The sequence below is a fragment of the Diplotaxodon limnothrissa genome, linkage group LG6 (assembly GCF_057381915.1).
Source record: "Diplotaxodon limnothrissa isolate DT_005_m linkage group LG6, D_limnothrissa_male_GT1.1, whole genome shotgun sequence".
In the NCBI taxonomy this organism is placed as follows: domain Eukaryota; kingdom Metazoa; phylum Chordata; class Actinopteri; order Cichliformes; family Cichlidae; genus Diplotaxodon; species Diplotaxodon limnothrissa.
In genome coordinates, this window is record NC_140601.1 from 5272696 (window position 1) to 5288487 (window position 15792).

A 15792-nucleotide genomic window follows, 5' to 3' on the forward strand; every position below is an offset into this window, starting at 1 on the left:
TCCTAGATTAAAATATTTTTAATGTTAGATTTAATTTACAGTCAGCTCTTAAAAATAAGATCAGCATACCAAGGAATAAAGACGAGCAAAATATGCTGACATAATATATGTCAGCACATGTCTTACTCTCCAAGTAAGACTTTAAAATTAAATAAAACGATCCAGTAACGGATCCCAAAAAAGTTGATCCTGTTCATCTGGATGTAGCGTTTTCAGCGGGAGAAATGCTTCTCCTCGATTCAGAGATGGTCTTTCACATTTCACGTTGATGACCCCCTTGACTCCCCACTCAGTGTTCCCCCCTGTCCATTGATCGTTGATCAGTGGTTGTTGATCAATGGCCATGACAATTTGCATATTAATGATCAAGAAACTCACCTTACAGCCCAATGTTAGCCACTAGTGCTAACATTGTCACTTGGATGAGTGACGAAACGTTTCTCTCACTGAAAAACGCTACATCCAGATGAACAGAATCAACTTTGATTTGCTCAGGAAAAAAAACTGAAATAAGTCAAACATTAACATTCCTACAATGCACAGTGGTGTTTTTGTCTAGCTTGTCTATGTAGCCCATTTAATTAAAAACCTTCAGGAGTTATGGAAATGTAATTAACAAAGTCTACAGACACAATGGGCAGCAGTTAACACCTTTAAATCTTGAGCATACTTCAGGGAGAGAGACATTCAGCGGGGCGCTGACAGCAGTCTCTGTAACCAGCCCGGCCCAGCCCTGGTTTAAATACACTCAGAACAAAAGTATTCCACAGCTGTTTTTTAAACCTTTGACCCTCTTTAATCTCCTCTCACAGTGATTGCCCCTTGTCTCTTCCCCCCATCTTCAAAGATGTGGTTAATAAAAGGCTTCACCACCTGTGGAATTTCATAATCAGAATCAGCATACTATATTAATCCCTAAGGAAATTATGTGGGTTACAGTTGCTCCAGTATAGTAACAGAAACAGAAACAGACTAGACTATTTAACAATACAATATGCTACAGATTTAAGAAATAGCTAATATATATAAATCACTCAATAATAACTATCAAGGATTGACAGAGATGATTATAAATAAATATCAAGAAAATTGACAGCAACATTACTGAGTAGAAAAGAGTGTGTACAAAAAGGTGTAACTACTGCAGAGTTTACAGTGCATTAGATGGAGGAGCTGTACAGGCAGATGGCATTACCTCAGCTCAGGCACAGATAGCAGAAGAAAAATACAAAAAATCCAACAAATACAAAATAAGTAGGATAATACTAAATGAAACATTAGTCATTAATTAACTGCTTTCTTGTAAAAAAAAAAAAAAGGCACATGTCATGGTAGCCCTGATGCTGATGTGCTTTCCTTATCAGACAGACGATGGTCCAAATAATGTAGTTGTAGCACCTGATGAAGAAAACTGTGTTGATGATGATTATACCTGCATCAAATATGATGGGGGTGAAATCCAGCTGTGACTAAACATGTATTATTCAAAGATATTATTTTGTTATAATCAAATTAATTGCATTATATTAAGGGCGTAGATTTGGTTTTGGCATCGGTGGGGACGGATGATTCAACCACCGAACCCTGCCCTGTTTCTCTTTTTTTCCCCTTTTTGTCTTTGCTTCTTGATATAAAAAAAAGGAGAAATATACTTGCCTACATATGCTATTCTACATGCTTTTAAACCATTTAAAATTACAATTCATAGTTTTATATGTGAATTGTATAATGTTAAATTGCTTAAGTATTTTAGACTTTAGTTTACTTCAGCCATATTCCATATAAATCAGGTATCATACAAAAATAAAAATAGAGTCAAGACAATAAAATAGAATAGAATAGAATAGAATAGAATAGCCTTTATTGTCATTGTACAGAGTACAATGAAATTGGAGTGCCACTCCCTTGGTGCAAGTTTCAATAATAAATATAAATGTAAAATATAAAAAGTACAAAAAAACAATCGTAAGTACTCAAACAATATTATGTACAATATATACAGGATAGCAGCATTAATATAATGACAGTATGAATAGAAGCATAATATAATGACAGTGACGGTATGGAATAGGTTCGATTGTTTTTGTGCTTATTTACTACGGTGATAGCTCTGGGAAAGAAGCTATCCCTGAATCTGTTTGTCCTGGTTTTATGTGACCTGTACCGTCGGCCTGACGGTAATAGTTCAAACAGTTGGTTGCTGGGGTGAGAGTGGTCCTTGATGATATTGCCAGCTCTGCTGAGGTACCGAGAGTTTGCAGTGACCTCCAGGCTGGGCAGAGAGCAGCCAGTGATCTTCTGGGCTGTGTTGATGACCCTCTGCAGTACTTTCCTGTCCGCAGCTGAGCACCCTGCATACCATGTTGTTATGCCGTACGTTAGGATGCTCTCTATGGTGGCTCTGTAAAATGTCACCAGCAGCCTCTCCTCCAGGTTGTTCCTCCTGAGCACTCTCAGAAAGTGGAGACGCTGCTGGGCCTTTTTAACCACCGCTGTAGTATTTGCAGTCCAGGAGAGGTCATCAGAGATCTGCACGCCCAGAAACCTCATGGAGCGTACCCTCTCCACACAGCTCCCGTGAATGTAAAGTGGGGCCGGGTCTGCTCTGCCCTTCCTGAAGTCCAAGATAAGTTCTTTAGTTTTCGTGGTGTTCAGTTGGAGGTTGTTAACTGAACACCACTCAGTCAGTCTGTTGACCTCATCTCTGTAGTCCGACTCATCCCCCCTTGAGATGAGTCCAACCACTGTGGTGTCATCCGCGAACTTTATGATGGTGTTTGAGAGATCGGTAGGGGAGCAGTCGGATGTGTAGAGCGTAAACAGGAGGGGACTCAAAACACATCCTTGTGGAGACCCGGTGCTGAGTGTGATGGTGCTGGACCGGTGGGGGCCGAGTCTGACAGACTGTGGTCTATTTGTCAGGAAGTCCTTGATCCAGAGGCAGATGGGGGTGGAGAGTCCCAGGTGAGACAGTTTCTGGACCAGGATCTCCGGGATGATATGATTGAATGCTGAGCTGAAGTCCAGAAAGAGCATTCTCACATAGCTTCCTCGGTGCTCCAGGTGACTCAGCGCAGTGTGGAGCGCTATGGTGATAGCGTCCTCGGTGGAACGATTTAGTAGGCAAATTGGTGGGGGTCCAGAGTGGGAGGCAGACCGGCCCTGATGTGCTGACAGACCAGTCTCTCAAAGCACTTCATCACTACAGGCGTAAGTGCAACAGGCCTGTAGTCATTTGGGCTGGCCACAGCTGTCTTCTTGGCGATGGGGATGATGGTGGAGGTTTTGAGGCAGGGCGGGACGGTGTTTGATGACAAGGAAAGGTTGAAGATTTTAGTGAAGACTCCGGTCAGTTTGTCAGCACATGCTCTGAGAACCTTTCCATGTATTCCATCAGGACCTGCCGCCTTCCTGGGATTCACTGACCTTAGAACACACCTCACTTGGTGCTCCCTAAGTGTTAGTGTGCCAGTGCTGGGGGCGGGTGGAAGTGGTGTGGCAGCTGAGGGCCTGGTCGTCTCAAAGCGGGCGAAAAGAATATGACTTTAAGGAATTAACAACATTACTTCAGTTGTAGTACACCAACATCTCTTATACATTAGCACTAAGGGAACACTGAATGACCTGCTGGTTTTTGTCCATAAAGCTACTCATCTAAGATTACCACAAAGTAAAAGATCTCTCAGCAAAATTATGCAACATTTTAGGCACTGTTGCTCCGATCAAATCAGTGAGCTGGGATTTTTTATTCTAAACATGAACTACTGTTACAGAAACAGACATGGACTACTAGTGTCCCACACAACAACTCAATGTCCACTATGTGAAGGGGCCACACACATGCCTTCTCCTCTCGTTAACTGAGGTAAACTGCTGGCATATCTATGTATACATCTATACTGTCCAGTCTCTCCTGGTGGACATGGCATACAGCAGCATTGTTTAATCTCATTCGAGTCATTGTTGACCTTACCCATCTTTTTAGTCTTCTGAGAGCACTGAAGCTTCTTTCAGCCTCAGTACATGCGTGTTATCCTCAGATTAAAATTATTACTATGTGCTTGATGTGCCTCAGCTTTGGCCCTGGCTCTTCCCCTCTGACTGCACTAGGACATATTGCCACATGATAAAATAACACACTGATTCATGCCATATAAAATGTGAGACGTGTCAATTCAGATTCTTTGTCAAATAAACACTAATGAATCAATTTACATCAGCAGCTGACAATTGTCATGATAATAAATACTAGTTAATCTACAGCACCAAATCATCAGTCAGTCACCTGTGAGCTCGCCTCTTCACCTCTGTCTGAGCTACAACATGGCAGAGCTGCCTGTCACCTGATGAATAACAGTGAGACATTCCAAATACATGCAGTCACACATGTGCTTCAAATACAGTCATGAACCAACAGGTCATCATCCAATTTCACCTGTGATCTTGTATCACCATTGCTCTCTGAGCTTTGTGTTGGTTCTTCTGTCACCTGACAAACAGGACAGACATGACAATAAGAATAAAATGTGGAGCTGCTTCAGTGTTTCTGTCAATTTGTGCAGATCTTGACTCATCAGTAATGTTTGTACGGTGAGAGCATTTTTAAAACAATTTGTGCAAACTACACTACAAGGTGGAATATTTGCAAAATCATAACTACCTCATGATATTTTGTCTCAAAAATTAACCCTATGAATATGTCAGTACCATTAGGATGAAATTATTGTGTCACCAACATTTTAACGTTAGATATATAATTTTAACAGCCTCTGTAAACTAATATCCTGGCTGCTTGAGGCTGCTGTTTTCTCTGACAGTTTCAATCAAAATTAGAAATGCTGCTCTGAGACTGAGAGAACTAATAGTGCTGCATGTTGTGCAGTTAGTTTCCAAAACACGTTATTCATGGTTACATACAATTTTAGACTGATGTGGGCCAAAGCCTAGCATAGCCTGTAACGTTATTATGACGGACACATTTTATGAGTGAACTTGACTTTAAGCGACTTACAGGTTTCTTTGAAAAATATTTTCTTATATCCAGGATCTTCCTTTTTGCTGCCGTCCTCCGCTCCTCCTGGCAGCGGAGGTTTACCGCTGCAAAAACGAAACGGAGCTCCCTGAAAGGCACAGCCAATCACATTGGCCATAACTCTTTCTACACCGCTGGGTGAATGAGACGTTGACAGATCGTTTTTTCTTTCTATCGGGTCTTTTTTTTCTTTACTCGCAGAGATCAAATTATTGGTGGGGACAATTCAATAATCGCTGGATATTGGTGGGGACACGTCCCTTCCATCCATGCCAAATCCATGCCAAATCTACGCCCTTGCATTATATACATATTTTTTTCATTCAGCGCTTTACCATCAGCTTGTTATGTAAACAGGAACATTCATCCCTCATTTGGCAGAAAAAAAATTGAACATAGCTCAGTCTCTCACCACACTCTTTATCCAGGTTACCTGCACTGATTTTTTTAAATCCAGGAGATGTCACTATTGAGCGACACACCAAAAGGGTTACAACACTTCATCTAGCCACCACTACTGTAGCGCATCAAATGTTGTACAGGCGATACATTTTTGTATATACACCGAGATAATTACGAAATGACGATGTTTTATGGATGCAGTCATATATCAAAACCTTTTCACTATTTTGTTTTTTTATACAAACCCCCTGACATTGTGTTTGCTATTTTGTATTTGTATTTTGTGCTTTGTCAATAAAGCGTATTCAAAAAAACAAACAAAAAAAACTTTTCACTAGGAATGCAAAACTCAACCAATAGCCGATGGTTACACAGTCACATGATTATTTCAGGCTTCCAATGTGTTGCCTGAGTAAAAAAAAAAAAAAAAAAATATTTATAACATCAGCGGCACATTTAAAGGTGTTTATTTCAATTTGGATTCCATGGAAAACACAATAATTAATAACAATAAGCGTGTTAGTATTTAGCACTAAGGTTTTGAGCAATTATGCTTATAATTAACGTAAATTGCGTTCAGGCACATGTTTAGTGATCTTCAGCATAGAAAACACAGACGAATTCTGAAGGTGAGGGCTTCTCTTATGTCACCACAGGTTAGTTTGTGTTGTTCATCACTCCACATAATAGCCCAATTTGGAACAATAGATATATACTGATGAACAGAAAATCTATTTTTATTCAAGATTGGTTATCAAAAGGTGTTTGGGCAATTGCCCATTTTGTAGATGAGGAAGGACATGTTCTAGGACATCAAGATTTTTGCCAAAAGTTTAATATCCAATGTTCTAAAAGTAAATTTAATCGGGTTATAAAATCCATTCCATTGTCACTTAAAAACATAGTTGTAAATGATATAATATATTCTGACATCTCCCCCAAGTTAAGGCAATTATATATAGATGGTATTCGATTTTGTGATGTTAAATGCAACAATAAGTTTCTTAGATCTTCATTAAGGAGTCTTTATTCTCCAAATTTACTTAGACGTAATTACATATTAAAAGATTTCCAAAGGGAAGAAATTGAAAAAATAAGAACTGATTATATCACCTTCCCTATCCCTCCTAAAGGGAAAGAAGTCCAATTTAAAATCTTGAATAAAATTTACCCGACAAATAGACTCCTTAGTGATAGATTCAAAATAGAAACGGGTAATTGTGTATTTTGTGAAACAGAAGAGGAGGATTTGGACCATCTATTCTTTTTGTGCAATTTTATACAAATATTTTGGTTGGATTTTCATACCTGGCTTTATTCCAGTGGGATTCAAATTACCCCATTTACCTTAAATATGATAATGTTTGGAGTGTTTTTGAAAGAAAAGAAAGCTAATTATGGTGTTAATGTGTTATTAATCTTGTGTAAGTATTTTATACATAAATGTCGCTTTTTTAAGATTAAACCAACACTGGCTCACTGGAAAAACGACCTAAACCTGTTGGTTAAATCTTTGACTTTAGTTAAAAAGAAAAAGGCTGCTTTTTTTGTTTCCTTTGTAGAAGATTTTGATTTAGTGAGTTAATAATCTGTTAATTTATGTGACCCCATCTTTATATTTTATTTTCACTATATATGAAAGTTGCTAATATGTAAGAAATGTTTATTCTCTGAATCTGTAATATATGGTGCATTTTGTTTGTATGTTTATATTACTAATAAAAAAAAACAAAAAACAAAAAACAAAAAAAAAAAAAAAAAAAAAAAAGTAAAAAAAAAAAAAAAAAAAAAAAAAAAAGTTTGTGTTGTTCATTTTAATTTTGATTAACTTTAATTTTCTTGTGCAATTTCAATACAGATAATCGATGGGGTTGAGCTGGCTTCCTAAACTAAACTGTGAGCATGTTAAATAGATATGAAGATAATAGATATGAATCAGTTCCTTATTGCGTTGTAACATTGCTGGTGTCTCATTGAGTAAAACTTTACAATATCCTTTGCATGGGTGTACGTGTATCGTTCTAAATAAGAAATCGATTGAATGTCAGTGTTCCTATAATTCTATACATAGGCAGTAGTTTTGTTTACTTGCTTTACTTTGCTTTTTACTGGACTTGTCAGGATCTTCCAGCAAAAATAGTTAGACTCAGAGTATAGTCTTTTGATCAATTGATATTTGTTTCTTTTTTGCACACTTGACCTTTGAATGACCAGTGATGGAAAATGATTGTCACTCAACTATTACTTATAAGCGTACTTTCCCTTTAATGCTGCCTTGTACTTTAAGTCCACTTCCATTTCAGTATATATTATTTGACTAGTTACTACTTGAAGTAAGAATCATATTAACTGTCTATATGAATGTAGTGATCATCTTTTGGATTTTTTTTTAGCATCTTAGTTATGGGTCTGCGGGATTTGTGGAGTAACTACAAAGTATTGATTGTGATGGGCACAAGTCTGGGGCTGATCCACTGGGGCTGGTACAATCTGAAGGGAAGCCCACTGCTACGCAAAGACGGAGATGAGTATATTCCTGAACCTGGCATTGTTACCTACGTTTCCCCTCCTGCATCTGCTCTTCCTTCTCCTCCTCCAGCTGTTGCTCACAAGAGCAAGTAACCCGCACTGAGGTATGAAACTGTTAAAAACACCTGAAGAAAACGTGCTAAGTTTTTCTGCCCTTGAGAGTTTGTATAACTGAGCACACAAAGGGTTTGTAAAACTCAGAGCAGTTTCATCTACCTTTAGTTGTATTTTCAGATTTTCACAAGTTGGTGCTCCAATTTAGAATAGAATAGAATAGAATAGAATTCAACTTTATTGTCATTGCACATGCACAGGTACAGGGCAACGAAATGCAGTTTGCATCCATCCAGAAGTGCTTTAGTGATATAGATATATTACAATATATATTAGCAATAATATAGATATGTGAGTATATTACAGAAATGGGTCTATTATGGTATGTTATAATGTACACGGTATGAAGTATGTTGTGAATATTCTATAACTATAAGTATGTACAGGCTGTAGTTTAATTTAAAAAACAAACGAACAACTCTACAAATTAACTCAATTGCAGTACCAAAGAAAATAACTGATATTTGATACTACAGGGAAGATTATGATCCCATCCTGCAACAACAGAAATAATGGCAAAGAAGTCATATCTTGAAAAAGTTAACTTGTTAAATTTCAGCTATTTTCCCCAATTATAAGTTACATTTTTAAGATTAAATTTGGAGGGTTTTTTATGAGTTATTTTGATTATTTCAGTATAGGTTGTGAAGGTAAGATATATTTTTGAACGAAATTATAGAAAACAATATCTGAATAATTTTAATTATTGTAGAAGAAGAGCATAATGGAAAAATAAAAAAAATTAACTTTGGATAATGTGTCGTGTTAGTAATGTGAAAATAAAGACCGGTTACTGCCTGCATTATAAAACTGATTACCCAGATGGCTACAACAAAAATAAATAGATTTCTATAAGCTATTGGAAAAGTAGAAATTTAAAGTTTATCATCTTGGCCAATCTGTCTGCAGCCTCTCTACCACCCAGTGTTCACACTGCTCTGCCTCATTCGGTAGCTCTTTGCCATCCTCAGCTTGGGTGTTCAACCTGAAGTCCCTACACACAAAGTTTAATACTCTACTGCACACCTGACCTTTCATGGTGTTTTCTTGGGTGTCTGTATCCAGTAAGGGTCCCTAGGCGAGATTCCCTATGCTAACCAAGCTACCTTGGATATGAGAAAGACAGAGATAACTGAAGCCATACCAGCTCAGACAGGATGTGGACAAGGTCCACGTCAGGTGTTGGGAAACCATGACACACAGATGAGAAGTGGGTTAACGGAACCGGAAGACATAAGTGGGGAAGAAATGAAAACAAAGCACTGTTGGCATGCTACTACATAATTAACCCCAGCGGAAGGCGTTACATGAAGACGATGTGGGACCTATGGAATCTTTGATACCCAGCATTTAGAGAGACAGCAAAACATTTAGTAGCTTCTAGAGGCCAACTTTGAACCAATAGCACAAGTTACCATGAAGTGCAGGGTCTACCAAGGAGTTCCTCTTTTCCAACTGCTGTTCTGCATTGGCCTGAACCCCCTCAGTTAGGTCATTGACAAGACTGGCTATGGAGACCAATTACAGAATGGGGCAATCGTCAGCCACCTCCTCTACATGGATGACATCAAGCTGTATGCTTAAACAGACATTGATTCATTCATCCACACCACGAGGATCTACAGCAACAACATCAGAATGTCTTTCGGACTGGAGAAGTGTAGTCAGAAGGTAACAAAAGGTAAAGAGAGGCGCAATTACCAAGTACCTGCAGAGGGTCAGGCAAGTCCAGAGAAGTCAGCTGAATGGAAAGAACAAGATCCAGGTAATCAACACTGGGATTGGGTAGCCTACTGGGATAATAAGCTGGCTAAAGGAGGAGACAGACGCCACTGACATCAAGACAAGGAAGCAGCTCACCAAGGACAAAGGGTTTCACCCCAAGACTAGAACCCTGAGACTGTATGCCAAACAGTACAGAACCACTGTCCAGGATGAGACGATAAACATTCACATCAGGATCATGGCCACAACGAACAATGTGCTTAGTGAATACCTCAGACAGCAGAAACCCAAGAAAGAAAAAAAGGAGCAAGTAGAAAATCTGTCATGGAGCCAGAGGCCCCTGCGTGGTATGTATCACCGGCAGACAGGATTTCTGGATGTCAGCCACTTCCTCTGTCAGTGGCTGGACAAAGCTGGACTGAAGGACAGCACAGAGGCACTAGTCATGGCAGCACAGGACAAGCTGTATGCACAAGATTCATAGAGGCTGGGGGCTGCCACACCAGGCAAGATCCCCAGTGCAGGCTGTGTAAAGATGCCCCAGAGACAATCCAGCACATAACAGCAGGGTGCAAGATGTTAGCAGGCAGGGCATACATGAGGCGCCATAACCAAATAGCTGGCATAGTATACTTTAACTTCTGAGCCGATTATGGCCTGGAAGTCCCGAGGTCAAAATGGGACACAAGCCAAGATCCTGTGGGTCTTCCAGATACAGATAGATAAACAGGTGATTAGGGATGGGTATCATTTAGGTTTTATCCAATACCAGTGCCAAACCGGTACATTTGAAATGGTGCCGGTGCTTAAACAGTGCTCGAACCGGTGCTTAAAGAATGGAGAACACAAACTTTGTCCAAAAAGCTTTTATGTTTTTATTTTTAGCAGTCTCTTTTTTTCTGCAAAATGATAACCAAGTTAGCCTTTTCTGTTGATACAACATACCTCCTTTGGTTGGAACCGGTGCTTAAACAATGGAAAACACAAAATTTGTCCTAAAACCTCTCATGTTTAGCTGGTTTTTTTTTGTAAAAAGATAACAGTGTTAGCCTTTTCTGCAGCTATAGGGCATATATGGTATCACTCTATCAAATAACAAGACAGCCGCATGTAACTACGACGGTGTTTGCTAGTTCACCTTACGTGCATTAATTTAATAACGTGGTTAGCCTACTCAACATAAATTACACACGAACAACATTAAGCTACTCACCCAGAGAAGAACGGCTGCTGCCGCCATCATCATCCATCATCATTTCTGCTACACTGGCAGGGCTAGGGGCCAGGTTTTTCATCAGATTTGAGGAGTTACCTCCTTTGCACAGTATCACCTTAAAGCACTTGTTGCAGGCTGCTGAGTTTGCATCTTTTGCTGTGAAGTACAGCAAGACTTTTGACCGCTTCGCCTTGGGCATTTTTAATCTGTAACTCTGCTCTAAAAGAACGTACTTACCTGGGCCCGCCTACTATCCTTGGATAGTCTGGTTACTACCGTTTATGTCAGAATGGCACCGGATACCGGTACCCATCCCTACCGGTGATGGCTAACAGCCTAACATCGTAGTGATGGACAAGCAGAGGAAGACGGCTGTAGTGATAAAATATAGCTATACTGAATGACAACAAAGATGCTGCGCAGGACCTCTGGGGGCTTGAGAAGTGTATTTGTGTGGGTGGGTGTGTGTTGGGGGCACTGCCCTGAGTGTTCCAGTTGCAACGAGGACTACTGCTGCTTTCAATCTCCACATCTTCTTGAGCTCTCCTCTCAGCTCTTGGCACTTCTCGAGCTGCTATCATTCAGTATAGCTACATCTGTCACTACAGCTGTCTTCCTCTTGGTTTGCCATCACCAGTTTTTCTGTCTGTATCTGCAAGTCCCACAGGATCTTAACTCGGTCATTCTCAACTACCCTAAGGGGACATTTGGTTATGGTGTTCTATGTATGCCATACCTGCTAGCATCTTGCACCTTGTTGCTATGTGCTGAAATTTTCTCATTAGCATCTCTGTACAGCCTACGGGGTCTTGTTCCTATTCTGCCATATTAGTGCTGTCTCTGTGCTGTCTTTCAGTTCAGCTTTGTCCAGCCACTGACAGGATTTGTGGATGTCAGTCTCTTCTTCTGTCTGACGGTGGCACATACCGTGCAGGCTCCCATCCTTCCGTGATGGTTCCTTTTCCTGCTTCTCTTCTCTCGGGATTCTGCTGCAAGAGGTATTCACTAAACTATAGTGAATACATCTAAACTAAACTAAAACAAACTAACAAAAAACTAAATCTTTGTTGTCTCATCCTGGATAGTAGTTCTGACACTGACTAGTTCTCATCTTCCTTCCACTTTGCATACAGTCTCAGGGTGCTGGATTTGGGGCTAACCCTCCATGCACGGAAGGAGATTTCTTGTCTTGATGTTAGTGGCTTCAGTTTCCCCTTTGGCCATCTGATTATTCCAGCAGGTTATTTGATTACTGGCAAGGCAGCATCATAAGATGATGAAAGATTTACCCTCAGGCCCCCTCCTTGATTCAGAGATCGTCTTTCCCTTTTTCGTAAATGGCCTCCTTGACTCCAAACCACCGTCCAGGATGTGTATATCCTTATCAGTAAAAGAGTGGCACCTCGCCTGTAGGTGTAAATAGACTGGAGTCAGACATAATTTTTATTGGTAGTCCTCTAATGTCCTGTTTCCTGGAAGTTTCAGTTTGCTGTGCAACTGCCGTGCTCAGTTCTGTCACAAATTTCCACAGACATCATCCCATCCCCCACTAGAACTCAGCCCAAAAAGCTGATAAGAGTCACACCCAAATGAATGAATAAATGTTTACAGGGAATAGATTTTTTGGTCTGAGTGGTCAAAGTGTAAAGTTTTATCCATCTATTTTATATTTTCAAAACTTAGAGATTTTTTTAAATAATTTAACAGGTGAAGATATTCAAGAATGAAAACTATCAAGATAATGTAACATTCTATTTAATTGTATTTATATGGCACCAAATCTAACCTACAACAACTCGGCAATATCCTACAGTAATACTGATAAAGCAAATGACCTCCTTTGAGCAAGTACTTAGCCAAGCTATCTATATAAGTACCTTTGCAGATGCAGAAATTTTTCTATACCTTTCCTCAGATCTGCGCCTCGATACAATCCTGTCTCAGAGGTCTACAGACAATTCCTTGGACTTTACGGCTTGGTTTGTGCGCCAATGTGCACTGTTACATATGGGACCTTATATAGACAAGTGTGTGCCTTTCCCAGTCATGTCCAATCAACTGAATTTATCACAGGTGGACTGCAGTCAATTTTTAGAAACATCTGATATGTAATCAATTGAAATAGAATGAGTGTCAGAGTTACAGTGGCTTGCAAAAGTATTCGGCCCCCTTGAACTTTTCCACATTTTGTCACATTACAGCCACAAACATGAATCAATTTTATTGGAATTCCACGTGAAAGACCAACACAACGTGGTGTACACGTGAGAAGTGGAACGAAAATCATACATGATTCCAAACATTTTTTACAAATAAATAACTGAAAAGTGGGGTGTGCGTAATTATTCAGCCCCCTGAGTCAATACTTTGTAGAACCACCTTTTGCTGCAATTACAGCTGCCAGTGTTTTAGGGTCTGTCTCTACCAGCTTTGCACATCTAGAGACTGAAATCTTTGCCCATTCTTCTTTGCAAAACAGCTCCAGCTCAGTCAGATTAGATGGACAGCGTTTGTGAACAGCAGTTTTCAGATCTTGCCACAGATTCTCGATTGGATTTAGATCTGGACTTTGACTGGGCCATTCTAAGACATGGATATGTTTTGTTTTAAACCATTCCATTGTTTCCTGGCTTTATGTTCAGGGTCGTTGTCCTGCTGGAAGGTGAACCTCCGCCCCAGTCTCAAGTCTTTTGCCGACTCCAAGAGGTTTTCTTCCAAGGTTGCCCTGTATTTGGCTCCATCCATCTTCCCATCAACTCTGACCAGCTTCCTGTCCCTGCTGAAGAGAAGCACCCCCAGAGCATGATGCTGCCACCACCATATTTGACAGTGGGGATGGTGTGTTCAGAGTGATGTGCAGTGTTAGTTTTCCGCCACACATAGCGTTTTGCATTTTGGCCAAAAAGTTCCATGTTGGTCTCATCTGACCAGAGCACCTTCTTCCACATGTTTGCTGTGTCCCCCACATGGCTTGTGGCAAACTGCAAACGGCACTTCTTATGGTTTTCTGTTAACAATGGCTTTCTTCTTGCCACTCTTCCATAAAGGCCAACGTTGTGCAGTGCACGACTAATAGTTGTCCTATGGACAGATTCCCCCACCTGAGCTGTAGATCTCTGCAGCTCGTCCAGAGTCACCATGGGCCTCTTGGCTGCATTTCTGATCAGCGCTGTCCTTGTTCGGCCTGTGAGTTTAGGTGGACGGCCTTGTCTTGGTAGGTTTACAGTTGTGCCATACTCCTTCCATTTCTGAATGATCGCTTGAACAGTGCTTGGGAAATCTTTTTGTAGCCTAAGCCTCCTTTAAATTTCTGAATACCTTTATCCCTGACCTGTCTGGTGTGTTCTTTGGACTTCATGGTGTTGTTGCTCCCAATATTCTCTTAAACAACCTCTGAGGCCGTCACAGAGCAGCTGTATTTGTACACCCCACTTTGCAGTCATCACACTTGTAGTATGGCTGGACTGTCGTTAAAACATGTGATATCATCGAAACAGTGAGAACAAAGTGGCTGTTTGGAGGGAAAGTGCAGGGCTTTTTTCTCATCGTGGCTTTAAATGCATTTATCATGTCAGCAGCAGTCTTACCTTTTCCTTGCAGCTCACAGTTCAGATGGTTCAGTTTCCCAGTGCCGCAGCAAGTGAGACATACACCCTTTGTTTACCTGTGATTAAAAACAAACTCTTCCTCCCAATAACTGTGAAAATGGTCAATTTTATTTGGCTTCCCTGCCATGTTTTTCTGTATACCAAGTGTTTGTGAGTAAATACTGTTTTTCTTCTTCCCCTGCAGTGGTGTCACCATGAAACCTCAGAGCTGGCTCAGAAGGAACTGGCTGTGGGCCGTCTCTGGTGCCTTTGTGACTATCCACCTGGCTACATGGATAATGCAGAGAACTATGAAGAGTGTGGTGCGCTCTGAGGTTGCAGTCAAAAAGAAAACTGTTGAAGGGAGACCAGACTGATTTTTATTTAAGTCCCTGGAATGATGGAAGGATAGAAATCAGCCTCCAGACGACTGTGCCCCACATTAACTGATAAAGACTGTACTCTATCCACATCCATCCACATCCACTTGAGAATGTCAAGTTTGAAACGATTGCTGTAAAAAATCAGTTTTGTTGGACAGTTTGACACTTTTCTTGAGTTAGTTAAAAATAAATTGATGTTTCAAGTTGTGATTTAAAGTAAATAAAAACATGGAAATGTATATTTCAATAAAATAAATGTCGTGATTAAGACTTTTTTTATGTTGATTTAAAGGGTGGACTTACTCAGCTTCACAGTGTATTGTTGGGAGATTGTATTTATTTCTTCATGTTAACCAATTCAGTTTAAACACCTAAAATTATAGATGTCAGTGCTGCTAACAAGAATTATCTTAACCTAAAGCACAAATAGTCAAATTTTATTTCAACTGGGGCAGACACTTAAAACCACAGTATTAATACTGTGTTAAAAATGTATCCAAAATGATTTGTTTCTTGTCATTAAGAAAAAAACATTGTTTCATTAAATGTGATTGTTTTCATATCCATATCAAATAAATCTGTTGGAATCTCCCCTTACCTTAAGTTTCTTGCTTACTGAGTATGTCAAGCCGGTGGTCCAGTCAGGGGAATAATTATTTGATCCCCTGAAGAAATTTAAAATTTGCTCACAAAAAATGAACAGCAATAAATTTTATGGTAGCTTCATTTTAATTGAGAGAGACATATCAACAAAAACAATCTTAAAAAATACATTAAAAGGTTGTTTTGTATGTCATTGAGTGA

At 39.8% G+C, this 15792-nt stretch overlaps 2 protein-coding genes across 3 annotated transcripts; both read left to right on the top strand.

Moving 5' to 3' along the window:
• The first annotated feature begins 6049 nt into the window (after nt 1-6049).
• LOC146629988 (uncharacterized) lies at nt 6050-8056 on the top strand. 2 transcript variants are annotated; one of them, XM_085355521.1, is made up of 2 exons: nt 6050-6090; nt 7828-8056. In XM_085355521.1, exon 2 carries the CDS (start codon nt 7838-7840, stop codon nt 8054-8056), a length of 219 nt encoding a protein of 72 aa, XP_085211647.1. In that variant the 5' UTR covers nt 6050-6090; nt 7828-7837. The 2 variants fall into 2 exon arrangements, with proteins under 2 accessions (XP_085211647.1, XP_085211648.1); XM_085355522.1 differs by lacking the exon at nt 6050-6090 and adding an exon at nt 7267-7330.
• Nucleotides 8057-14820: 6764 nt separating this feature from the next.
• LOC146629989 (uncharacterized) lies at nt 14821-15439 on the top strand. The gene has a single exon (XM_085355524.1). The coding sequence runs from the start codon at nt 14821-14823 to the stop codon at nt 14980-14982; it is 162 nt and encodes a 53-aa protein (XP_085211650.1). The 3' UTR covers nt 14983-15439.
• The last annotated feature ends 353 nt before the right edge of the window (nt 15440-15792 follow it).

What these genes read in the sequence shown, in the direction of transcription:
- LOC146629988 (XM_085355521.1), top strand. Translation starts at nt 7,838, where the DNA reads ATGGGTCTGCGGGATTTGTGGAGTAACTACAAAGTATTGATTGTGATG.
- LOC146629989 (XM_085355524.1), top strand. Translation starts at nt 14,821, where the DNA reads ATGAAACCTCAGAGCTGGCTCAGAAGGAACTGGCTGTGGGCCGTCTCT.